The sequence below is a fragment of the Phragmites australis genome, chromosome 19, assembly GCF_958298935.1.
Source record: "Phragmites australis chromosome 19, lpPhrAust1.1, whole genome shotgun sequence".
Taxonomy (NCBI): domain Eukaryota; kingdom Viridiplantae; phylum Streptophyta; class Magnoliopsida; order Poales; family Poaceae; genus Phragmites; species Phragmites australis.
In genome coordinates, this window is record NC_084939.1 from 25,835,633 (window position 1) to 25,862,516 (window position 26,884).

General features: G+C 45.4%; 3 protein-coding genes and 1 pseudogene across 4 annotated transcripts; 1 reads left to right on the forward strand and 3 right to left on the reverse strand.

The window, feature by feature from the left end:
* Positions 1-5,569: 5,569 nt before the first annotated feature.
* LOC133900466 (probable leucine-rich repeat receptor-like protein kinase IMK3) lies at positions 5,570-9,248 on the reverse strand. Its single transcript, XM_062341622.1, has 2 exons — positions 7,148-9,248; positions 5,570-6,451 (listed from the first exon to the last, which is right to left on the reverse strand). Exons 1-2 carry the CDS (start codon positions 8,892-8,894, stop codon positions 5,823-5,825), a joined length of 2,376 nt encoding a protein of 791 aa, XP_062197606.1. The 5' UTR covers positions 8,895-9,248; the 3' UTR covers positions 5,570-5,822.
* A 1,109-nt stretch (positions 9,249-10,357) lies between these two features.
* Positions 10,358-17,059, reverse strand: LOC133900468 (protein DETOXIFICATION 44, chloroplastic-like; annotated as a pseudogene).
* A 71-nt stretch (positions 17,060-17,130) lies between these two features.
* On the forward strand, positions 17,131-21,415 carry LOC133900469 (uncharacterized). Of its 2 annotated transcripts, XR_009906540.1 has the most exons (3): positions 17,131-17,317; positions 17,912-18,096; positions 20,966-21,415. XR_009906540.1 is itself a non-coding variant. In XM_062341625.1 (2 exons), exons 1-2 carry the CDS (start codon positions 17,131-17,133, stop codon positions 18,028-18,030), a joined length of 306 nt encoding a protein of 101 aa, XP_062197609.1. In that variant the 3' UTR covers positions 18,031-18,263. The 2 variants fall into 2 exon arrangements, 1 of the variants encoding a protein (XP_062197609.1); XM_062341625.1 differs by lacking the exon at positions 20,966-21,415 and having other exon boundaries at positions 17,912-18,263.
* Positions 18,615-23,321, reverse strand: LOC133900467 (protein NUCLEAR FUSION DEFECTIVE 4-like). The gene is made up of 3 exons (XM_062341623.1): positions 22,827-23,321; positions 19,418-20,292; positions 18,615-19,339 (listed from the first exon to the last, which is right to left on the reverse strand). The coding sequence occupies exons 1-3, from the start codon at positions 23,175-23,177 to the stop codon at positions 18,823-18,825; spliced, it is 1,743 nt and encodes a 580-aa protein (XP_062197607.1). The 5' UTR covers positions 23,178-23,321; the 3' UTR covers positions 18,615-18,822.
* Between the last annotated feature and the right edge of the window lie 3,563 nt (positions 23,322-26,884).

The following is a 26,884-nucleotide window of genomic DNA, read 5'->3' on the forward strand; positions in this document are numbered from 1 at the left end:
TCTCTCTTTTATTAAAAAAAAATGTTAAAATGAGGTTTGGAACACCATGGTATAAACCCATTTGATCAATAATGCACCTATCAGAGTCCAGATTTATTTTGTTTTACAAAATGTAAGAGACTAACAGTAGTAGTTGGTTGGGGCCTTAAGGGCCAGGAAGAGATGGTCAGTCAGAATAATATATCGCTTGTAGGGGAACACAATGTAGCAAGTAGCAACATGCAATCGATCTCTTGAGAAATTTCCACTCATAGTCCTGTTGACTTTAAACCAGGATCAACGAATAGAGAAACACACACATAGTGGGAGAAAACAAGAAGAACTCAAGAATATTGTGGTGCGGCACAACTAGCCCCGTTTTCTCTTATCCTTTCTCATGTTTACAAAGCATGTTACATGGACCATTTGTAATACCCGAAAATGTGAAATTAATTCATTTGGTGACCACGGGACCGTGAGGGAGTACGGATTTAGACCTTTTAAATCGTTGCTCAATTGGAAGATCGGAGACCGCGGATGCGTAGATATCGTCGAGATGATTTAGCTTTGCTATCTAATGTCGCGTTTGAGCACTCGTTGAATCCGTGGTGAGTCCAATAAATTTAGACCGTTGGATCAAATAAAAAAATATAGGATAAGCCTCGATGGGATCTTTGCCCACCGATCCCACCCACACTTCGTTCATTCCACCTGACTCGCCCAGCCGCCGCCTCTAGCCATAGCCCTTGGTCGTTGCCGCTGCCTCGGCTACCACCACGCCCAGCCGTAGCTACCCCGCCACCAGTCGGTGACCGAAGCGTCGACTGGTGAGTGTAGGGGGTGCAGGGGGCTGTGTGTCACACCCGGTTTTAAAGGAAACAAACCAGATGTATTCCACATGTATATCAGGATCAAGTTTTTCATACATGTAGCGACATCATTAGTGATAACATAAACTGTGTCTTAAATAACGTAAACATTCCTTACAAAAGGACCTGAAGGTCTGAAAGAAAATACTAAGAAATCTTCAAACGGCAGCGGAACTCCCATCCATCCACATGCGTTGTCCGAGGGAAACACCAGTCTAAGATATGGCCTTCAATCGACGCCTCCTTCCTTCTAGAATTTAGCATCATCGTCCAGAAAATCCTCGAAAGCTTCACCTTCTGAGCAGCATCCGAAAGTTGGGAGAAGGCAAGCGTGAGTACATAGAGTACTCAGCAAGTGGGGGAAAAGTATGACATGCAGGCTAATGACAAGGAAAAGTTGACTTGGGGATTACTGCGACTATGCCCAACTAAACCAGACTCAAATAACCTAGCAACCTATTTACTAAATTATATTCCAGCAAATAAAGAACATAGCTCATCAGATTTCATCCGACTACCAGACTCACCAGATGTCCCATATCCGGCTACCGACTCATCGGGAGTACCACCACCTGACTACCCAGTCCAACCCTTAAGATTCCCATCTAATCATGAAGAAGTCCAAGCCGCTCTTGACCGTGAGCACGGCTGATTGATCAGTTTATTTACTCTGCAGAGTTTGCACACTTTACCTATGAGTCGTGATTCCCGTTCTGCCTCACACTTCCGGAGTGTAGAGCCGGGGTCTCACTACAAGGCCGTTACAAAGTACCTCCACATCTATAAGCACCCACTGAGGTTTCACCGCTAACAGGGATTCCATCCACTGCAAAGGCCCCCTCTTGTGCCACTTAACCGGCCATTAGTGCGTACAGAATGTGAAGGGCACTAATTACTTAGCCAGGCTGTACCCATATAGGCCTCATGGTTGTGCTGTTATGCCGGGTTACAGGCTCCAAGAACCGGTCCTTAGGATCCCACACAAGAACGTACACAATCCCTGCTGTGTAGCTCCACCACATACTAGCCATCTAGTTGGGATCCCTAGTTCAAGTTACTACAAGATTATCATTCCCCAAATACTTGTTTCATAGACATTAGTCAAAATTCATAATTATTCCAATCCCTGACTGCACTAGCATGACTACCCTTTTCATGTCCCAAGACTCAAAAGAGGCTACAAGGAATGATCACACAAAATTCTAGTAAAACCCTATTCATGGGATTTCATAATTGGACAAGCATGCAGCTAAGGAAAATAAAACTTATAATGACCTATAGTGGAATCAAAGTGATCAAGAACACTTGCCTTCGAAAGTAGGCTGCTCGGAATCTTCAAAAGCTTGGTCCTGAACACTGACACTCTGCTCGTCTCCTAAAGCCAAAGCACACACCGGAAAGCAACAAACAAACAGCTAAATACAACACACCAAATAGGAGCAATTAACTCTAAAAAGGCTATTAAAGGAAAGTACACGCTGCTACGATCTCGGGAGCGCAAAAATGACCTAAATCGGAGTTCGTATGAAAAAGTTACGCTAGTTCTACTCTACAGGGGCTTTTCTGAAAGATTGCAGGGACTAAATTGTGAAAACAGAAATTTCTAGGGGCTTATGAGCAAAGTTTAGGGACCTAACAATAATTATCCTAAAGTTTAGGGGTCTAAATGCAATTATCCTAAAGTTCAGGGGCCTAATTACAATAAAACAGAACTATCTTAGGGCTTTTTGTGAAAACAGTGAAGTCTAAGGGTCTATCTGCAAGTTTGCTTAATTTCAAAGAATAAATTGATTTATTTTTATATTGAAAACCCTATTTAATGCGCAATGCTGACGTCATTGGCTGACATGGCGGCTGACTGGGCTCCAGGGCTGACATGGCTCTGCCACGTAGGACAGGAACGCCCACGTGGCACGCTGACGTGGCTCGACTGCTGACTGTATTAAAGAGGACACATGGCGGCTTCCTATTGGTCTGCGAAAGGGTACGGGGTATTCTAATCTAGGCCATTCATTTCAGATTGGATGGCCGAGGTTGATCGGGGGGGGGGGGGGGGAAACAGAGCCGGCGGCGACAGAGGACGGCGACGCCGCCTCGGGCTTCGCCGGAATCTCGCCGGAGACACTCTAGATCGCGCTACGGGCTACCAATCTCTACGGTAAATGGCGCAAAAGAACGGGGAGGGCACGGGGAGTCTCACCGAGGGCTTGTCGACGGCCGGGGAGGTCTTGGCGGTGGTCGGCGACGATAATGGCGGTCGGAACTCGGCAGGAACCCAGCTGCGACGACGGGACGGCTCAATTGAAGGTCGGAAATGCTTCCTGGGAGGCACGTGGAGACAGAGAGGGCATCAATTGACCGCGGGGATGAACGGAGGTGGCTGGCAACGACGAAGGGGCGGCGGAGCTTACCGGCGATCGGTGAAGTCTCGGTTCCGGTGGCGGAGAGGCGTCGGCGAACGGTGAAATGGGCTCCACGGGCTTCGGCGAACCCGGCGGCGGGCTCAGACGCGGAGGGGGAGGCTCGGGCGAGGTGGATTTGCTCGGCGAGCTCGGCGACGGCGGCAGTGGAGCTCGGGTTCTCGACGAATTGAGGCAGACGGGGTGGCGGCGCGCTGCAGGGCTAAATAGGCGAGGCGCGTGCGCAACCGAACGCGTGGGTGTGGGCGCGTGGGGCGGAGTGCGTCGACGAAAGCGGAGTGCGGGCGTGCGGCGGTTGCGGGGGCAGCGTAGATGCGGGCGCGACGCGGTGGAGAAGAGAGCGCCGATAGGTGGGGCCCGGATGTCGGCGAGAGAGTACGGTGGAGGTTGGGCTAGGCTGAGCTCGGAGATTGGGCCAAAATCGGAAAATTGGGCTGGGCCGCGGGCAAAATTTGAACAGGCGTTACACTGAGGGGGAACTGGGAGGGCCGGTCAGTCAGGGAAGAGGAAAAAAGAAAAGAAAAGAAAGAAAGAGAAAAAAAGAAAGGAGAACAAATAATGACCGTAGGACCAGTAAATGAAATACCAACCACCCTTGTCTCATGTGGCCACTCAATCAGGCTGGTGCGGCCAAGATTGGCGCACAGGAATAGTCCTGTTGACTTTAAACCAGGATCAACGAATAGAGAAACACACATAGTGGGAGAAAACAAGAAGAACTCAAGAATATTGTGGTGCGGCACAACTAGCCCCGTTTTCTCTTTTCCTTTCTCATGTTTACAAAACATGTTACATGGACCTTTTGTAATACCCGAAGATGTGAAATTAATTCATTTGGTGACCGTGGGACCATAAGGGAGTATGGATTTAGACCTTTTAAATCGTTGCTCGATTGGAAGATCGGAGACCGCGGATGTGTAGATATCGTCGAGATGATTCCGCTTTGCTATGTAATGTCGCGTTTGAGCACTCGTTGAGTCCGTGGTGAGTTCAATAAATTTAGACCGTTGGATCAAATAAAAAAATATAGGATAAGCCTCGGTGGGATCTTTGCCCACCGATCCCACCCACACTTCGTTCATTCCGCCTGACTCGCCCAGTCACCGCCTCTAGCCATAGCCCTTGGCCGTTGCCGCTGCCTCGGCTACCACCACGCCCAGTTGTAGCTGCCCCGCCGCCGATCGGTGGCTGGACCGTCGATTGGTGAGCGTAAGTGGTGCAGAGGGGCTGTGGGGGGAGCTGGGAGGGCCGATCAGGCGGGGAAGAGAAAAGAAGAAAGGAAAAGAAAGAAAGAGGAAAAAAAATAATGAGCGTCAGGATGGTAAATGAAATACCGACCACCCTTGTCTCATGTGGCCACTCAATCAGGCTGGTGCGGTCAAGATTGGCGCCCAGGAATTGCTGAAGGAGATCCTTTTCTTCTTCCTCGCTCGATCGCCATGTTCCCCCTCAGAAGCCTCGACGACGCGTTGCCCAAGCTCCGGCAAGCCACGGCACCAGCGAACGGAAGGCCAAAACGGGGGTGCGGTGTTGCTACTTGCTAGGATTGTGGCTGGACGCGCTGGCGGGAAACAAACCTCCTCGGACGATAGAACTTGATAGGCAGCACTGTGGGCTGTGAGGCAGAGGCACCAAGGTTGGCATCGGAGACGGTGGTGAGATCCAATTCATGCAGCTTTTTAAGGAAATGCCCCCCACCGTATGCGCCAATTTAACCTTCTGTAAAATGTTAACGCAAGGAACTCATCTATGAGCACGGAGCAGTGTCAATTCCTCAGTTAATTTAGTGAACTCATCTACGGGACAAGTGACTGAACCTTCAGTTGACTAGTAGTTAGTAGGTGCTTTCTGCCACCCTGAAGTCCAGGGCTACTCTTCACTGATCAAGGAAGTTCATTCTTCCTCGCTGCTCAGTACTTGTTGTTCCTGAGATCAATCACAGCATTGTTGTTAGTATAGGATTACACCCTTGATCATTTGAAGTTATTACTACGCTGGGCTCCGGCCCCCTTTGCCTTTCAGCTCACTGTCTTGCGTGAACAAGAGCCGGGACATGAGCGCCACCGCCCCTCTGTCCGCCCCCCCCCCCCCCCCCCTGTGCCATACAGCTCTGGCTCCGCCGATGCAGCAAGCAAGCTCAGTGTCAATCTGTGTGTGACCTCACAACAGTACTCTATCTAGCTTTGCAGCAACAGATCAACCACACTTGCCTGTTGGACGGCATGAACAGTACTGTAGCAAATTCAGAAACTATAGATGATGATCACCCTAATGGACCAGTGTGTGTAGGAGTAAATCAAATACCAAAGGGATGATACTAGTTTCTCTCTTTTTCATCGTTGTTCGTACAGCGATCCTAGTGCGAATTATATTTGCCTATACAAGCTACTAAAACGGCAGAAATGGATGATCCAATCCCCTAGTAGTAGTACTAATGCTACGCAATCAAATAAATCAAAGAATTCGTAGATATATAGTATCTCTCTATTGCTAACTAAATAGTGACCATTCCTTTTCCTCTTGTAATTCCTGCCAGTTGGCCGTTTTAGTTGTGCTACTCATCGTCTCCTGCAGAAACCGGCACATGCGCGCCGCCACCTTCCTCACTCGGCCCGGCGCCGCCCTCCGGCCCTGGCCTGATCTGCTCGAGCTGCCGCAGCACCTCCCGGGCCTCGGGACGCACCGACGGCGACGGGTCCACGCAGTGCAGCGCCAGCTTCAGCGTGTCCATGAGCTCGTCCCCGGCCGCGTCCCGCATGAGCTCCAGGTCGAACACCTCGCTTGTCCACTCCTCCTTCACGATGGACGCCACCCACTGCGGCAGGTCCATGCCGTTGGTGGTGTCCGCGGGGGACTTGCCAGTCAGGAGCTCAAGGATGATGACGCCCAGGCTGTACACGTCCGTCTTGGCGCTCGCCTTCTTCAGCTTAGACAGCTCCGGTGCGCGGTAGCCCAGGGCGCCCGCGGCCGCGAGCACGTTCGAGTTTGCGGCGGCCGTCATGAGGCGGGACAGCCCAAAGTCGGCGATCTTGGGGTTGGACTGCTCGTCGAGGAGGACGTTGCTGGCTGTGAGGTTGCCGTGGACGATGCTCATGTCGTCGTGGAGGTAGGCCAGACCACGGGCTGTGCCCTTGGCGATTGTCATCCGTGTTGCCCAGTCCACCGGCGTGTTCGGGGCGCGAGCTGAATACAGGAAACATCAAGTGTTAGTACAAGTGCAGAGTTTCAGTTCACAAGTGTGAAAGTGCGGAGCAGAGTTTCAGTCCAAAAGTGTTAGTACAAGTGCATAGTTTCAGTTCAGAAAGGTACTGAAATGTGAGGAATGAATGTTGAGTCGGGAACAAATCAGTTTCAAGCTAGGAATTTGATTGATCTTGATAAATAATTAAATACTTGTCCTTTACTTGGACAGAACCAATCTAATTCAGAGTTCGTTAGGCCCAAAATGACACAAAGTGTTACAAATTCAGAATTGCAGCTCATGAGTGCCCTCCACTGTCAAGTGCAGAATTTCAGTTCAGAAGGGTAATTGTGAGGAATGTCGAGTTGGGAACAAATCTATCAAGAGATTTCAAGTAAGAAAATTGACTACGAATACCTAATTGTTAGGCCCCAAATTGCACAAGGTGCTAGATTGAATCTGTAAATGCTCAGACCAAGCATTTGCTGAAACATGCTAGCAGTTAACAAGCTAGAAGAGTTCACATGAAAACTACATACTAAAAAGAGAAAAATTCTTATCAATTACTAGTGTTCCAAGCATTTCCTCATATATACCAATTGCTTAACAATAATAGCTAAAAGAATTAGCTAAACCATGCAAATCACAAAAACTAATAATGCCGAACAGAAAAAGACAGAGCAGAGCAGAAATCTGACCATGCAAGAATGCGGAGAGGCTCCCATTGGGCATGTAATCGAAGACGAGCAGCTTCTCCCCCTTGGGCCCCAGGTAGTATGCCCTGAGCGCCAGCAGGTTGGGGTGCCGGATCTTGCCGAGCACCGCCGCCTCGGCCTCGAACTCCTTGTGGCCCTTGGTGATCTTCTCCCTGAGCCGCTTGACGGCCACCAGGCTGCTGTCCTCCAGCGTCGCCTTGTACACCGTCCCGTACGTGCTCTTCCCCATGATCTCCGCCGTTGCGCACAGCAGGTCGTCCGCCGTGAATGCCAGGGGCCCGTCGAAGTGCACGAGCTTGCCGCCCATGTCGCCACCGGACTCCACCTCCGCCGCTCCTGACCCAGGCTTCTCACCGCGCCCGGCCGCCGCGGCGCCAGCTCCACCGGCTTCCTTGGCCGCCTGCTTCCCGCTCCTTGTTCCTGTACTGCTAGAAGACCTCTTCCTTTTCAAGAAACAGAGCAAGAGGCAGCAAAGGAGCAGCAAGATCAGGACGCCGACGACAATCCCGGCAATGATCAGAATGAGCTCCTTGGTGCTGAACTTGCGGTGGGCGGCGCCCTGCGCGGGTGATGCCGGGGCAGATGGCGCAGGCGACGGAGACGCCGGGCAGGGCGCCGAAGCAGAGTAGCCGCAGAGCAGTATGTTCCCCGTGAAGGAGGGTTCCCCGAACTTCTGGGCGAGCGAGGCCGGCACTGCGCCGGAGAGGTTGTTGTAGGAGACGTTGAAGGACTGGAGAGTGGCAGTGAGGTTGGCAAGGCTCGCCGGGATCTCGCCGGTGAGCACGTTGCCAGAGAGGTCGAGCGTCTTGAGGTCGGCGAGCGAGCCGAGCTGGTCGGGGATGGTGCCGTTGAGCTTGTTGCCAGCAAGGTCCACCTCCTGCAACTTCTTGAGTCCCGCTAGCGACTCCGGAATTGGCCCGTCGAGCGAGTTGTGCGCGAGGCTGAGGAAGACGAGCTGGTAGCTCCCTGTGATGGCCTCCTTCAGTGAGGACGACGAAGAAGGCGCTGTCTTGGAGCCGGCGAAGGCGTCGGGGATGGGGCCGGAGAGATTGTTGTAGGAGAGGTCGAGGAAGAGAAGTGACGGTGAGGCGGCGACCTCGGCGGGGATGCCGCCGGAGATTTCGTTGCGGCTGAGGTTGAGTCGGATGAGCTTGGTGGAGTTGGCGACGGCGGGCGGGATGGAGCCTGTTAGGCGGTTGTTGCTCGCATCAAAGGACTGGAGCGCGACGCAGGCGCCAATGGAGGCCGGGACGGCGCCTGAGAAGAGGTTGTTGAAGAGGTAGACGCCGCGGAGCTCGGGGAGGAATCCGAGCGCGGCGGGGATGGGCCCGGCGATGGCATTGTCGTGGATGCTGAGCCTGCGGAGGCCGGTGAGCTGGCCGATGCCGCGCTGGGAGAGGCTTCCCCCGAGGCCCCGCCAGGGGAGCGTGATGGCGACGACGGTGCCACGGACGCACTTGATGCCCGCCCAGGCGCCGGAGCAGGCGGTGAGGCCGGAGTCGTTCCAGGAGCGGAGGAAGCCGTAGGGGTCGGAGAGGTCGTGCTTGATGGCCTGCAGGCCCTGGTAGTCGGCCTGGCTGATGACGACGCCGTCGCCCGCGGGGTGGCGGTGGTGGTGCTGAGCGGCGGCGGCCGGCGGCGGCGCGAGGAGGAGGAGCGTCGCTGCTGCACAGAAGCAGTGTACAAGGAAGAGGAGGCGGCCCAATGGAGGGCGCCGGAGCAGCAACATGTTGGATTGAAGCAGAGCAGAGCAGAGCAAAAGGCAGAGGAGTCGGAGCGAGCGTTGGAGGAGAGGAGGGAACAGCAGCAGTTGCGATTGCTGCAAGTTTCTGGAGGGAGCGAGGGAGATTAGAGGACGAGAGTGCAACGGTCGGCTAGTACTGGAAAGCGGCAGGCATGGCAGGGGTGGAGTGGAGTGGAGTGGAGCGATGCTGCCGCTGCCGCCTGCGTACACGAGACGAGGCAAAGCACTTCAATTACTGTAGTACGTTCCCAACGGCTAGTTGGGAAGATACCTGGCCGCGTCTGACGAAGCATGAAACCAAAGGTATTGAGGCCCCCAACAAAGGCCGTTGCTATTCTTTGTTTTTCTTCTTCTTCCCACAGTTCTATTTCCATACATATCGCAAAGTTTTATTTGCAATTTCCACGGTTTGAAAGAAAAACGACACAATTCTCGGTTTCCAACGTTCTCCTCATAAAATCATAATATCATGGTAATATTTTTCAGCACAACTGTACACAGGACTGGTCGGCCCAATGCAAAACTAAAAACGAGACTCATTGTATTGAAATATCAAAAAATTAATTAATATATAAATTATAAAGATAATATTCGGTGTATTAAAAAATATTTTCGATAAACACTTAAACTATATCCACATGGTCGAACAGCCCGCACCGGCTAGTGAGGACACAGTCTGCCACGTGATACCCAAAGGAGGCGAGGGCACACCGAGGAAGTCGAGTAGATGCTCTAGCATGGCGCCTGTGCCCACCAACGCTAGTACCATGTACACGGGCACCGATGATAACGCGATGTTGTCAACATAGGTGGAGGTGGCAGCAATGTTAGTTGCCGAAGGCGCGAGGTGCTTAGTAAGGCGGAGCACAGGGCCGTCTGCCTGTCCATAGAGATGGCGTAGGAGGTGGATCAAGACTGCACTAGAGAAAGCAATCTCATAAATAATTCTACTTCTCTGCGCATGAGAGGATTGCTAATTTTAGCAACCAGTAACATATTGCGAAGGAACCAAACTAGCAAAGTTGCTTCTTTTAGACCGGTCAAAGACCAAAACCCATACACGATCATGTAACTGCATCTATCAGTCGATTGTAATTTAGACTATTATGTTTTGTTGGGTCACAAATAATATGCATGTATTCATGTATAGGAGACCCCTGGGTTTAGGGGGCCAGGGTGGCCGGCCCGCTTGCCCCCCTCCAGGCCGACCCTAACTGTACACATGATATTTTATTCAATCTAAATTTTTGAAGTGGTATTGATAGTCGGTTTTCCAATAGTTTAGTTACATGTGTATCTGTGACAGGACATATTACTACACTACATGATTTGGGGGAGGGGTGTTACACCTTGGAGACCTGTACAAGCCCATAGCGCTATAAAACTAGCTACAGGCTTACCGAATAAAAAAAAATCGATAGTACCTTTCTTGAAAATGGGTATAAACAGAAGCCACAAACATAGAGATAGGTATATAAACAACATCACACTTACAATAATAAACATCCTAGTAATAGAGACATGCATCCAACATACAAACACACCATGACATCACAGCACAACTAGACAAGGACGGTGGTGGACATGCAAAAAATACGCTACTACCCGTCCCGATGCTCATCAGCTCAAGGCAAAATCTGGGGCGAGAGATAAAACAAAGAGATGAAAATCTCGACAAGTAAACTAATATAACAAACTATTTAAACTATAGGTTGATTAAGCATCAATTTAAATATATACCGGCTCCATTACTAATAAGAACATCATATAAAGCTCAAGTTAAATATAGCATCGCCAACTCAGGTACCATGCTCAAGCATTTCATAATTCAATACCGGCAAGAGTATTTTATAGACTTCTTACTGCAATTACCCAAAACTACTCTTACGGTGAAAACATGGGTTTCAACATCATCACAATTATAAGGCATAAGACTTAATTATATTTAATATCATCCTACCACATCATAGATCGTAAGGAATCCTAAACCACATTAGAAACTATAAGACAACGAACACCGGCGCTCCACAAGGTTAGACAATGTATATTCTCATATCATCATTAAGTAGTAAGATTACTCAAATTAATAACATACGATGTCTCATCCACAATTCCAATGCATAAGTATCATTGCGCTGCAAAGATACTTATGAAGGATGTGCAATGCAATTCCACATATAAGCAACCACGAAATTTGCAGTAAGTGACACTGCTCGAGTAGCCTATAAGAGTTACCTCAACTTGAATAGTACTTCAATTGTAATTCGCTATTGCACCGCAAAGCTCCACTTAATCCACAATCTCAATGCAAAAATACCGCTGCATTGCAAAGATGCATACGAATGCACATGTCATGCTCTTCCTCACCTTTACCCTTTCTCGAGTAATATAAGAGTGTGTGTTCTACCCCTTTTTGAATAACATACGGCGTTGTACTAGTACGGTCGTGAATACTTTACGGCATAACTTTCAATGTATGAGATGCACATGACATGCTTTGTGCATAATTAAACAGCACAACTTCCAACATACTTACCTGCTTCATGAATTTTCAAATGAAGAATATGAAAGAACAACACATTCCACTTCCTTAACCTCATGATTGAGGAATCATATAAACTTCGGTCAAGGCAAACCAGTAACATGCGTAAATCCAATTCATTGGAATATATTTATGTGATGCAATGAAAAAGGTGAAGATAATCTAATAGTAAGATAAATCATAGTACAACCGCTAGATTCACTTGCATAATAGTGGCTAAGCAAGTGCACAAGACATACTTCATTTTTTAACTGTATTCTGCCTTATATATTCTAAACTTCATCTCTTTCATGGGAATAAAATAAAAGCAACAATCATCATCTATGCAAGACATTATAAAGGCATTGATCTCAAATGTAAATAATATGCATATGGTATGCTGCATATGACAATCATAAATGATAGCACAATTTGTACTTCAACAATTTCATATGTAAGAAACAAGTCAAACTCCGTCTCCTATACAAGGCGCAGTAATGACAAATACTTCATAACTTCAAGAAGATCATTAAAAATAGTAATCATGCTAGAGCAGAAAAACTCATCATATTTTGTTTATTAAGATCATCATGTTTGCTTCATTTTAAAGAGTGGATGTAGTAAAAATAATAAGTTATAGCTGTAGCAACCCGCTAGTTTACTTGCCTTTTAATGAAGACAATAAAGAAAGCTCGCCTAAGCACGATCAGAGGCACTACCACCTATACAAACAGACTATCAGCACTAAAACACAGCAACATTGCACAAAACAAAAAACACGTTTCCAACGCCCAAATTGTAATACCTCAAGTACGACCGAGTCGTACTCGACTCAGTCGGCCGTCACTGTTTAATTAGGCCTCGAGCCCACAATCCAACCTGAGACGCCTCTGCCCTAGACAAACCAAGCTGATCCCTGCACCCACACTGCCACCTCCTGCTGCATCTCACTGGAGTTGGTTGGAGTTCGCCGGAGTGTAGAGCTGCTCCTACTACTCAGTTCCTTGCTGCTGCTGCCATATGCTACTGTTGGGTGATAAGGGAGCAGGGAAGGGAGGCAGGAAGAAGAGGCAGGAGACCCTTCTGCGATTGGTTGATCTGATCTGTATTGCTTGTACCGCTTGCTGCTGCTGATGGCCATCGGATTTCCCAGGCATGAATAGTACCTGTACAGGAACAGTAGAGAGGAGTGAAGAGAAGAAGAAAGGAAGGAAAAGAAAGAGGAGGAAGAAGGGAAAATTTTGTGGATTTCATGAATTCATCAAAATTCATCGCAAATCCATGTTCTTTGCATCAGGATAATCTCTACTTAATCCCTAGACCTTGGGGTCGTAATCTAGGCATTTCATTTCCGTGGAAGGGGTTTCCCTTTCCGTATTCCCTTCAAAAACAAGAATTCGAGTAGGGGTTGATTTGGTCACTCGCAGATCGATTTGGTTCCATGTTATTTATGCAGATTTAATCAATGAAATTTAGGGATTAAACAGCATATGATTTCAATATAGTGCCAAAACGAAAGTTGAAGGTCTCGTCGATATATTTCCAATGGCTCTAGTCATGTTCAATTCCGATAAGTGGTTTAGGAGAAATCATCAAAACAATGCTACTGTTCAGTTAAGTTTAACCTGCATAGTATTTTGTTTATCTGTTTTTGACCTAGTTGGAGAAGGATTTTGCCAAAATCCATAATAGCAAAGTTGTGGATGTATTTTTTTGCAGCAATCGGTTAAGCAAATTAAAAGATATTTGCAAAATAACAAGCAACGCAAAAAGGTTAGACGGATTTTTCAAATAAAATGGGTTTTAGGATTTTTTTGAGAGACTAGTTCGAGTATTTATTATACAGACTCAAGGTTATCTTGGAATAGTTCTAAGTGTAATTTTACTCCTTAGGTTTGGAGAGTTTTGGTGCCAACGGCATGATGCCAGGTTTCCATCAAAGTTAAGGCAAGTGCATGACGAACTTATGTGTGATGACATGGTTCGCTTGTTGATTGTTTTCTCGACTTGTTCAATTATGTTATTTCAATATTCATATTTTCATGTATTGGTTTGATTCAAGATTCATGATTATGTTTCTTTCAAAAATGATTTAAGATTCAGGTTGTTCCTTTCATAGCATTCATGTTCCATGCGTTATTCCAATTCATGGATATGCAGTTTAGATCTTATATTCATATTCCTGTGAGTAAATATTGATCCCACTTGCTCGGTTTTACCGGTAAATACTAAGAATATATTCAGGTTTGTCCATTTCAGACGGAAACTACTATCTAATTGAAAAATGGAAACTTTGTTATTTCTCGTTCTTCATTGACTTCCATGATGTGCTATTCTTTCAGATTTTATATTATACTTGCTGAATGTTTTTACTCACTCTCGTGTTTCATTTGATTCTTAGTGCCTAGCGATCGCGACACGTCTCACCCCACCTTTACCATCACCTAGTCTTTACAATTATGCATCAGAACTGTAAATGCTAGTTTGGCTAGTTTAACCTCTTGGGTTTGAGTTGGTCAATGCAAGCAGAGCCTGCACAAATTAGGGATACTTTACAAGCAAATACACAGGTGACAAGCTCGATGAAAGGTCCATTCAAGTGATTTTGCAGACCTGACCAGCAAGGGCTGGAGCATCATTGAGGAGAGAAATTGTCAACCACACTTGCAGGCATATCTGATAGCCAGCCATTGGAACAGGTCCTTCCCTTGCAGCCAGGGATGTAGCTAGTGTCAGTGTCAGGAGTATTGCAATTGTTCTGCCAATTAGCAGTCCACCTGAAAATCATTCAAGTGGTTGTCATAAAGGTCTATTACACTACGATGTAACTCAGGTGTGCTTAATAAGATGACTATTAAATGGAGTTGAATTAATGGATAGTTATCTGTCTGTTTAAAATCAATACTTTCTTACAATAAAGCATGAGGGATATTGAGCATTGGGGGTATTAGTTTAAAAAAAGAAACATGGGGGATATTGACCAACCAGATTTCAGGTAGCGGATGATTCCATCACCAATGATATTCCATGAGAACAGTGCTACTTCGTCATTCAGCTTCCAAAGGAGTATAAACGCTGTCAAGTACCTAAATACAAAGTAATGCAAATAGTTTAGGGGCTTATAATTATAAGTATAGATGAGAATAAGAGGCAACAAAGATACTCCAAATAAGGAAAGCTAATTTGATTGCTAAAAATATCATGATGGCGTCAACATACTCAGAGGTCACCGTGGCCAGTGCAGCGCCACTTACTCCAAGACCAAGTGGAAAAATAAGTATAGCATCCAGTATTGCATTTAATAGGTTGCCAGCACCTGTATGTTAAATACAACATCTTAAATAAAAACCCCAAAATAGTAACAACAAAAATATGTATTTAAATACCAAGGTCCAAGCAACTCCAAATGAACATAAAATTAGTGTTATGTGTTACATTATTTTGTCAAACTGAGCTGGCATACTCTTACCCACAGCAGACAACGGTGTATTTGTATCCAAAAATCCATGAAATGCACCCTGAGCTGCAAGTGTTTGTGGAGTACCATATGCCCTTAAGGTAAGAAATTGCTCTGCCGGTGCCCTCATCGGTGAATCCTGTGTAAGCAGTAAGCAGACAAACTTATGTTCCGCAAGAGTGTTTTTAAAGAAAACCACAAGAGTATTGGGAATTAGTTACAGAGGCTACCATTAAGTATAATTTACAATAGTTCCAAAATTACAGAACCTTAAAGGCAGAAATTTTAAATAAATGGACCACAGGAAAGCTGGTTTCATAGATTAAATTCAGGACCCCACCCACCACATATGAAAAAAAGGTAAATAGGCTAGCCATGCTATTTTGCTGTTGGATTTTTGCAGTGCCAAAAGTATGGCTGGTATGATAGGAAAATGCTTGTGCTCTATTTTCCCATTAGATTTATAATATAAGGTGATCAATCTTAGGATACAAGGTGCTCACACCTCAATGTTGAGGAGATATTGATATAACCAACATTTTGACCATGCCATATCACATGTCCAAGGCTCCAAGTGGTATAACTCTCATTGTAACCAGTTCCCTATTTTTTTCTAAGGGAAAATAGCCTGTTCCCTATTGCCAGATGATTAAAGGCTAATTAATTTATGAGTGCTCCCAATTATTGGTCAAGTACGTGGAAGAAAGGCCCAAAAGAACACTTTTGGAGATTCGGTTAAACAGCAGGAATAGTAACTCAAGACATAATGAAGCACCAAAAGTGGCACCTAAACAACCTAGGCACCAAAGCTACATAGACATCAGATGGTTCAGACCAACAGGCAACAAAACATACATGAAACACCCTAAAGAATACCCAGTGCTGGCATTGAGTTCCAGAGAAGAGACAGATCCTAGAAATCTGAGCATGGTAATAAATTAGTCTTACGTACGACGGGAATACCAATGATGTTCATTAGCGTCCCAGATCCAAAAATCAGTGCCACCATTTCCAACAATCCAATGCCAGCAGCTAGAGCCAAGGATGTTGACACGACCGGAAGAATCTTCTTTTGTTTACTTGCCTTCTCTTGAGGTGCCAAAAATTCATCTCCTAGGTGAGAACTAAACACTAATCAGTGCAATGCGAACAGCAGAGCTTCTTTTCAGAAAGGAAAAAAACTCTTAATTTGCTTACTTTCTCCTGTGCTATTACAATCAGCGTCCACTGCCTGCTGTTCAGCAACAAAGGATGTGATGACATTAAGCAGGGGCACGTTGAACAGTTTAGATACCAAATTGAAGACAGAAACGGACGCACCAACTGCCGCAAGTTCAGCGGAGCCTGAAGAAAGACTCAGCTCATCAAATGAATCAAAAAGCTGACCTCAGCCAAATTGTAAATTTGCTGAACTCTAAACTGCAACTTGTACAGCCAACAGCCTGTAAAGATTACTTTGTATGCCATTACTCTAGTAGTCTTATCACGCAATGCAGCGTTTTGGCACCAGAACATAGGACCTGAGCCACCTAGTTTGCGTATTTTCCATCTAGCAATGTTTTCAGTTTCTCTCTAGGGTAGGGGGTATCAGCAAGTCATATGGTATGTCCTCGCCATTTGGGGCACAATTTCATAGGGCAGTTGTCAGAAACAAGAAGACCCGACCACTCTACGCTCGGGATATCGCGATGAACATTTACCGATATGGCCTACGAAGGCGGTGTCGACGAGAGCCGTGATGAAGCGCGAGCACGGCGGGCGCGGCGATGCTCAGGATGTCTGCTGCAACCCCGTCAAGCCTGAACTATCCCGGGCCCCGTTGCCACGGACGCCTCGTCGTCATCCCCCCTGCTCTCGGGCTTTGGCTCCCGCGATGTCTCTTGCCCTCGACGACCGGCTTCCCACCACGACTGCATCGTGGGGACCGGCACCCAGGATTAGCACGGCGGCCAGGGAAGAAGGCCATGAAAAAGTGGTTGATGCCTGGAGAAGGGGCTGGGATAAGCGCGGCGCCTGTAGGCCTCGTCGGCGGCGAGGTCGCCGCCATGCGCGCGCGATAGCGTATGGTTACAGTGGCGTGGGAGTGGAGAGGAGATTGAGCTAGCAATCGATGCGGGCCAGCCTTTGGGTGTGGACTGGGCCGGGCCGGGCCGGGCCTATGTAGATCGCAGACTACGAGGCCATTTGTGTTTGGGTTTGGGCTGGGCCCATCTCTCTCTCTCTCGCTCTCGCCAGCGACCTGTATGTCTCCTACCTCGCCGCCTCACCGCCCTCGACCTCAAAGCCGCCGCCGCGGCGCTCCGGTCGCCTCCGCCTTGGACGGTTCAGTGAGAGAGGTTATGAGGTTCGCGGGGTGGTACCTCAAGATCGCGGCAGTCGGAGCGACGATAGGCGCCGCCATGGAGCTGTTCATGATCCACACCGGCTTCTGTACGTCCCTTCCCTCCCTCCCTCCCTGCTTATCATACATCCAACCCATACCCACCCGCCCCCTTGTAAATTCTTTTCTGCTTTCTAATAAACAGACTTAAATGGATCTTCTTTTCTTCCCTTCGCTGGTCGCGCGGTCCCTTTTCCCTATCAAAAATCCCCATTTTATCTATGGGTAGCTTTAGATGTCGCCCAGTCAGATTGTTAATTTTAATGCTGCATTGCTACTCGCCTAGGACCAATTGGCATTTGCAGTTTGCCCCCGTTCAATTCAGTATCTAGATCTAGTATTAACCAGTAAGCGGTTTACCATGAGACCAATACTGGGACTCGTATAAACCATTGGGAAATTTCATGATTTGTCAAGGTTCCCAAAGTTACCTCAAGTAACTGATAACCAGCTAAATTGGACTGTTCAGTGCATCTTCCCATCAACAACAATCCTAACATTCGATTTTGAGGTGGCCACACAACTAGTTCAGATTATCTTGTAGTCTAGTACCATTCATCCCTGTCAAGTTCATTTGGTTTCTCAATTGTTCACTGGTGCATAGGAATGCCAATGATATTTTTCTCTATGGTTCTATGCTACAGATGAGAAGGTTACTGTCATGGAGTCAGAAAAACGAGCTTGGGAAAGCAGTCCAGAGGCCCAAGCTACGAGAGAAGCCTTGAATCCATGGCACAAGCATGATGAACAACAGAGGAAATAGTCATAGGCTCATGGGTCTTGTCAAGTATTTGCATTCACATCCTCCACTTGTAGACCCTTGAAAGAGGTAATATGAATGTGAATTTTGCACTTGGTGAATAATTTGTCCTACTTCTCTGAAATTGGTGGATGGTAGCTTCCAGGAAAGTTTAAACGTTTATAGGCAACACCGCAAAAAATTTAAAATGTACACGTTCAGACTGGATTTCACTTGCTATATGTTATTTTAACAATTATATATTTACAAAGGTGAAAGAGGTCTATTTCTTTGCATGATAATTGAATGCTCCATGGATTGCTTATTGAAGTATAGTTCTTTTCGATTACATCTCACTGGAGTAATCCATCTAGGCCATCCTTCCCAAATTTAAAAAATTTGTGTCGTTTCGTGCTATTCGGAGAACTCATTGCCCCCTTGTTTGCTGTATCATTATCACCTTGACAAAGATTGAAAGAGCAGTTATTTGATTTTCAATTTTAGGCAGAAAGCTCAGCTTCAATCTACAAAGTCCAGCGTACTTTAAGTTGTTCAGTAGTACATAACAACAGTAATTATGGAGAATTTTGCACACAACTCCATTCAACTAGCAACAAACTGTCCAAACTGATTTCATGTAATTTTGGGCCGACTTGTTAGTACTAATGCCCTGTAAATGGAACACTGGTTATGTACTTTACATACCAATTGCTAAGCTGATCATTTCTTGTCCTCTTGATGACTCTCATGATGGTATTCATTTCATGTATTGTATCTAACCCAGTCCAGCTAGAACTAAATCAAAATTTGTACAAGCTAACCGTGATTCCTCTGTGAACTTGAAACTTGGTGAAGGTGCTTACAACTAGTCCGACCAGCAGCAGTAGCATAAGCTGGTCTTGTTCTTAAGAATAGAAATATGCTTGACACCAACCCCAGCAATGTGATGCAACCCCACACAAAGAATGTGGTCGAGTAGCACTTCGCCCCCATGCACACCACCATGGTGTCAATAATGCCAGTGTGGTTATCCAGTACGGTCATCCTTCTACCATTTGCATCATATACCAGGGCAGCAATCTGGCCATAGAGGAGTGAACCCAGAGGGATATTGGTGATTAGGATGTTGTGGTTCACACCAATGCTATTCGGTCCAAAGAGCTCAGAGGTCACTGACACTGCTGCAGCGAAGATGAACCCTGAGCTTAGGCCAATTAGTGCTGTTCCTGCTACCAGAGTACTTCCATCTTGCAATTTCCACATAAGGAAAAACGCCATTGGCATGGGCACCAATGCAGCTGTAAGCCACCCTGTCCGAGCAAATGACACCTTCCTGTGCACAAATTGCATACATAGTTAGGAGGCCATGTGATGATGATTAAGATATATGTATGTATATAGAAAGAGAGACCTGTGAAGGAAGTCGGGGAGTGCAGAGAGAAGGCGGCCGAAGAAGGAGCAGGAGGAGTAGACAGCAAGAAGCATGGTGAGCCGTGACTGCTGGTGCAATGACTGTGCAATCTGCCCCAAGTTGTTGCTGTAGACCAGCCCAACAGTGGCACCACAGAAGTAGGCTGTGTAGTAGAGCCAGAAGTCCACACACCAAATGAGCTTTTTTGCGCTATGCTCCTCACCAAGCACCACTACACGGCCCTTCTCCAGTATTGTTCCACAGCAAGAGCCTTGCAGCTGGTGTTCCACTGCCTTTTGCATCATGTCATTGGACTCCATCTGATGGTTGTTACTGAGTAGGAGTGGCTTCTGTGGATCATCATGGTTTAGAGGCGACACAGGGTCAGGACCATGTGTATCCACATGTGAGCAACTGGACGAGGCTGGGATTATGAGAGGAAGGACGAGGAGGACCATGGCACCTGTGAGGATGACCCATGCAGTGGAGCTGGTTGTGGTGAAAGATCCAAAGATAACTAGATATATGCCGGTGATGAATGCAAGGATGTAGAGGCCGAGGAAGACACGCCTGTCATGCTTGGGCACGCTGTGGAGGTGGCTGTCTTGAGGGTGGCAGAGGAGGATCGCTGGGAGTGCAAGAATAGAGACAGCGAGAGGGAGGATGGCATTGAGAAGGAGGTAGACAGATGGAGAGAAGGGGGAAAGAGCGTTTGCAAAGAGAGTGTAGAAGGCAGCACTCAGCCCATTGAAGCTTATGGAGAGGGAGAGGGCCAGGGAGCGATTGCTTGCAGAGAAGCTGCGTATGCAGAGCACAAAGCAGACTGTGTTGAACCAGCAGATGCTGCACCCGGCTGTCAGGCAGACTAAGAACACCTGCCATGCAACACATGGATCAGAATTACTCAATCAATTGATTAATTCAATTCACTAATTCCATATGGTAGCATATTCACAATTTAACATCTGTTGTTGTCCCATCTTGGTTTCAATGTTGTTTGGTGGAAGCATATGCAAACAGTTTCCTCTTCAGGTAATATATGCACCAATGACCAATTCATGAATCTAATGTTTGTTATCTAATATGCAATGCATTGTGCAACAAAAGTGATAGATCATTTCTATAGATTAAGTGATAAATCATGATACTCTTGTTCAAAATGTTTCTGGAAGAGGACATCTATATGTTAGTTTTGCGAGAACTCTGATGTGTAGTTGGACATGTGGTATGAATGGAACAAAATGGCTCAGACAACACTGAAGAAAAGGTAGAGATGGCTTCAGGGCAAATTTTCTGGTTGCAGGGAATTAAACATTTGATCCAACTAGCTTATTTTGTTTATGAATAGGTGCGTGGGTATTGTGGAAAAATTGTGATGGCATGTTTTTTTCTCGAGAAACCTCGAAAGGGCAAGGAGTTCCTGCAATTCACTATAGAAGAATAGAGTTAGACCAGTGATGGCATGGTTTATGGCCCCAAATTTTACGATCTTATCTATGTGTATCTTGATATGTTATTTTCATACTGTTGTTGAATGATCTGCTGAAGGAAGGAGATGCGGAGCCGGTGGATGATGCTGTTGCAAGAATGCAATGCAAGAGGCGTGCGTGATATGGAGGTGATCTTCTGGTATCTGGCAGATTTGCAGTGCTTGAGAGCCTTTGCTGTGCTGTAAGTTTGTTTTAGTTTGAATAAGAAACTGTGTCCCCTCAGGGGGGAAAATAGTAATAAAATATTATAGTGCTGTTATAGTAGTAAACCAAGTTAAATAGTTGTACTGCTTAATACGTAGACGTAATAATAGGATGGTTTCCTCAGGGTGTTGATGCTACCTGGTGGCTGCTAGGAAAGAAGCTTCTATTGTTGGTACTGTAGTTTGACAGAGAGATTAGGTTTTAGCACCTATCAATCAATCAAGGATAAAAGATAAAATTAATATTAAAAACAGTGCAAGTGTGTGACATTTCTCGTGCTTTTTAGATGAGTTATGCAGTAGTAGAAGAAGGGTAGCTGGCTCATCTGCCAGTCAAAGCAAAGCAAAGCAGGGTCGGAACTGCTAGGAGTAGCTGGGTTGCAGGTAGTAGCAGTAGTAATGGAAGGAGAGGAGCTGTGCCTGCACCTGCACCTGCACCAGCACTGCGTGAGGCTGACATGAATGGTTGATTGATCGTGAACTCAACTGTTGTTGGTGAGGACATACATGGAAGTAACAATTTTGATCTTATATTTTTTCTTAAAAAATTATAAATATTTAAAAATATACAATGCTAATAAAATATATTTTATGATAAATCTAACTATATGAAAATTTTATATGCCTATTTTATAGAAAAAAAAATGTAAGATCAAATAAACAGTACTTATTTTAGTCCAGATTACTATAGATGACAAATAAACAGTACTTATTTTAGTCCAGTAATTTGGTACTCGATCTTGGTAGCTACTCCAGATTTTTAATTGAGGGAATCCGATCCGGTCGGGGGCTGGGGCTTGTGCATGCTGTACTGAAGTGACGTGGAGTTGAGGTGCGACAACAAGTGATGTTGGAGGAGTAGGCGACACATGCACATAAGGTGAGTGAATGACTGACAGACTCAAGCTTGAGATCACTGCCATGTGGGGCTGCCGTGCAGTGGACCATTCCTCAAGGGGCATGCAGTGAAGTGAGGCTCCTCAGTTATTTTTACTACAAACATGACCCGATCCGAGTTGCAGACAGTTTGTTATTCGGCTAGTAAACGTGTTAATTATACTCCAGCCTTCAGGTGAGGATGTTAAATGTAATTGTTCGGGGAAAAAGGATGGTAAATGTAAGGAGAAATAATGGGAGCCATGGAGCTAGTCGAGTGGTCTGGATGAGCTTGAACTCGTCCAAGAAAACGAAAGGACACGAATCACATCAAGGCAAGGCTTCCAGTACACACAGAGATAGCAAAGCGACCTATCTAGTGTTTGTATTTGAACCCTGGCTTCCTCCTTTGCGCCAAAACGTTCCCTACTTACTCTGCTGCTAGTGTTGTGTTTTACTGCCAGAAACAAAGCAATGAACAAGAATGGTCGACAAGGGCAGCCACAGGAAGGAAGGAAGGGAGAGTGAGAGTGAGTGACTCCGGTCCTCCCTTTCAGCTCCGCCAGCCGCTCCACCGACCGATATGATCGCTCCGGATTCTTCCAACTCCGCCATCGCCACCCATTCTAATCCAAAGTCTACCATCTATCTCATGTCCCTATCATTACTGCAGTTGCAATCCCAGTTTCTTTCATTTCTACCTTCAATTCCCGGACGATGCTTCATGAACAGAATATATGCTTGAATTGATGAGAACGGAACTGATTAAACGAAATAACAAGCATGCAGGCAGGCTATGGATTTAATTTTGAGAGGGATGGATTCATAAATCAGACTTACGAGTGGGTATGGGATGGCAAGGGCGCCGTTGAGGAAGAGGAGGCAGTAGTACTGCGCGGCGTAGGCGGCGAGGCCGAGGAAGGCGGAGAGGAGCAGCACGGCGTGGAGCGGCATGTAGAGGAGCGCCAGCCCCGACGACCAGCCCAAGGCCTTGCCGAGGTCGGAGGCGGTGGCCAGGTAGTTGAGCGCCTCCTGGGAGATGCCCAGCGACGACTTGAGCGCCGACGAGTAGGCCGAGAAGTCGAAGTTGGTCCCCGTCAGCGCCTGGATCCACACCGTGGCCACCAGCACCGCCCAACGACGCCACTCCTCTTGACCGCCGCTGCTCCTCCGACCATCCACCTTCATCATCTCCTCTCCCTCGTCTTCCTGGACGAATATCAATTCAATTGCTCTAGATAGCTACCTATAAATAAATCCTCTGCTCCTCCCGAATCGCTCGCTGCCTATATATATAGGCTGACACACGCACAAAAAGTCATGACGCTTGCTAGTGTGTCTACTATGTATGCCATGATATATTATATTATATTATATTATATATAGACATACAGTAAGTTTATTCTGCATACGTGCAAAATAGGACTCAGTTGCGCACTGGTCGATCGACCCATCCATGCTCCTGACTGAGCCGGCCTTCCTTTCACGCCCCCTAACCACTTCGACGCGTATCCGACTGTGTTTACTTGTGCTATACTATAGTTATAATTTGGTTTGTAGTTGTGATTCAGAAATAGCTGAGTTATAATATGCTCAACAACATAGTTATAATACGGTAAACACTTAGTTACGATATGCATGATCGAGTAAGTACTAATTATAGTTATAACATAGTGAATACTACAATTATAGTATGGACAATTTAGTTACAACATGGTAAACACTCTAGTTACAATATATATTTTTTTAGTGTGGACTAGTTACAACATATTAAATACTATAGTTACAACATGATAAACACTATAGTTACAACATACTGAAGATTATAATTACAACATGGTAGACAATCTAATTACAATATGCTAAATAATACAGTTACAACATTGTCGATTATAACATGCTGAACAATACAGTATGCATATACTTGTAACCACTCTATGTCTGTAGTTACAACTAATAGTTGCAATCACTCTATAATACATATTATAACTCCTCTATGCACGTAGTTGGAACTGGTTGAAATCACTGCTCACAAAGTGGGAATGTGCTCAGTAATCCAATGAGCTCACAGGGTGGGACCGGGCTTTATGCCTATAGTTACAACATGTAGTTGTAATCATCCTATATTTATAGTTGTAACCCCTTTATGCATAAAGTTACAACTAGTTGTAATCGTCACTCGGTCTTCAATGGACCCGCAGGATCGATGGGTGGAAGCGCGCTCAGGGCGCTTGGTCTAATTGGCTGCTTAGTCGAACACGCGTGCTCGGCCTATACGTATTCTGCAGGTACACAGCTACACGTACCTATAGAATATATGTATATATATGTATGTATGTATGTATGTATGTATGTATGTATGTATGTATGTATGTATGTATGCATATTGAAGGGCATCTCCCCTCCCTGAATATGATGGCCCAGCCAGCTTGTTAATTGGTTGGTTAATCGATCGATGAATGAATCAATTGTGGCCATCGAATCTAGCTAGGCTTGCTAAATTGTCTGCTTGCATGAAAGAAAAAAGAATGCATGTGATTAGGCGCTCAGCAAACCAAACCAGGTGGTCTCCATTATATTGGAGTGGAATGGAATGGAATGAATCAGGTAGCGTCGCGCGCGGAAAGCAAAACCAGCTAGCGCCCAATTGAATCCAGGACCATCTCTGTCTCTCGGATACTATTGCAATGCAGACACATTCATTCCAAACCCATCAGATATACGCGTGTTTTAGATTGTTGCTAGTTTTCATGCTCTGCAACCGGTATACACGCGTGTCGACAAAAGGAAGACGTATGACAGCCCTGGCTCTACTCTCGTACATCAACATCTACCTAGGTTTACCTTGTTCGTATGTATTTGATTGCGCTACCTGCCCTTTAGCTTGCTACAATATTCCTCTTTTGATGGTGACGGTCGAGAGGATGAAGAATTGAAGAGTCGAGAAAAGGAACTTAATTTTGTGAGAGAGGAATTTTTTTTTTCTTCTTTGTGAGAGAAGAGTTCATTTGTCGAGATCTAGATTTGTGACGATTTTATTTTATTTGTTAATGAGTTAGTTCTTTTTTTTACCTTTTTCTGCTACAAGTTTCTTAGATAGGTGACGCGGTGGATGGGTCACTGCGGCCGTCACTAACTCCAACGTTTAAAGTAGTTGTAGATAACAAGAGTTGCAGGCCGTGCTAGGAGTGAAAAATAAATAGTATCAGCCAATCAAAATATATAAACTTATACTCCCCGTATTCCATCTATACATGAAAATATTTTTACTTTTTAGCTGCTATACATCTAGAAATATCTAGGTTGATTGTATGAACAATGAGATTTGTGTTGGTATAATGCAACAAATTTTAAGTCCAGATTTTGTAAGGAGGAAAAGTACATAGGATAAACTAGATCAAACACTAGAGCCAGCAGATTTATCATTAATTTCATATCAAAAGAGTATTTCTAATTAGTAAAAGTTGCACGCACAACTTACCCATTAGGTTGAAGAAGGCGAGCTTCCGCGAGGACAATCTGATCGATGTCATGGAAGCAGATCCTCGGATGTAGTCGAAGTCAAGGACGTAGATGAACTCAAGTACGTAGTCAAAGTAGAGCACGTCAACAAAGAAGAATTCAAGGTAGGTCGCAATCATCATAGCAGTTGCGCCAAGCGCCGCTAAAAACCTGATTACCGTCCCATATAGGTCTCTACGCGCCAGTGATTTCGGAGATCTCGCTCTCCCTTTTTCTCGATGCACGCTAATAAAAAAGGATGACAAGGCTAGGTAACAGAACAAATCAGTACAACGAGCGAGAGAGAGAGAAGAGGATTGGGGAAAATGAGGAGATGTAAATCAGAATGTCAACCAGGATGTCTTATAGTTCTCAAATAGTCATTAGATTGGTAGTTTCAGTCACAAATGATAATTAATTATAATCAAAGCAGACGCTTCAATCTCGTTAAATCGCTAGAAGAAAATTACATATTTATCCTTGATTTCAAACATTTGTTTTAATCTCACTAAATAGAATCATCGCATTAAAAGAAAAATATAATTGCACGATTGGTTGTCATATCTACACGCACGCGCTCGTCGCAAGTTACAAGTCACGCGATTTTCACAAGTAAAATACACAAAATGAGTATGCATGTATAGCCAAAGTCCCCCTCTCTCTCATTCCCATGTGTTTCTATTTTAAACAAGAGAGATAGACTACTATTTAAACATATCCAACTCTTTTTGGACTAGCAATATGGGATTAAAGTGTGCATGCTTTAGAATTTTATGAATGAGACATAAATGGGATAATTCCAACAATTTTTTTGCCTCGGAAAATACTTATATTATCTTACTAAATGGCCAACAAAAGAAGCCATCTTTTTCGGTCTCGAGGCCTATAAATTACCACATTAATCAGAGAAAAAAACAAAATATCCCTATACATGTTTATAAATTACCTGCCACTGTCATTACGAAAAATAAACTTAAAATACCCTTTACACGTTTCTCTATTACCCACCTCTACTATTATTAAGGCTAACAAAAGAAACCTCCTCCTTCGGTTGTAAGGCCTACAAATTACCACGTTAATCAGAGAAAAAAGAAATCAAGGTATCCCTATACATCTATATTTATACTTCTATAAAATAGACGAGTTGTGGTAGATTCTAACAATTTTCACCGTACATCTTACACGATCAAACGATCCACAATTAAAGTTGGTCACCCGTCTCCTCCCCTCTCCTATAATATGGAAAGTCACAATCAATTAGCCAATTAACAAACAACATACTCTCCACGAGTCGTCCTTGATTGACTTCCTTAATTGCAAAGTACTCTCTTTCCTTCTGTCACTATTTTCAAAATTTAAATCAAGATAAATGATTATCACATAATTAAAAGCCAAGG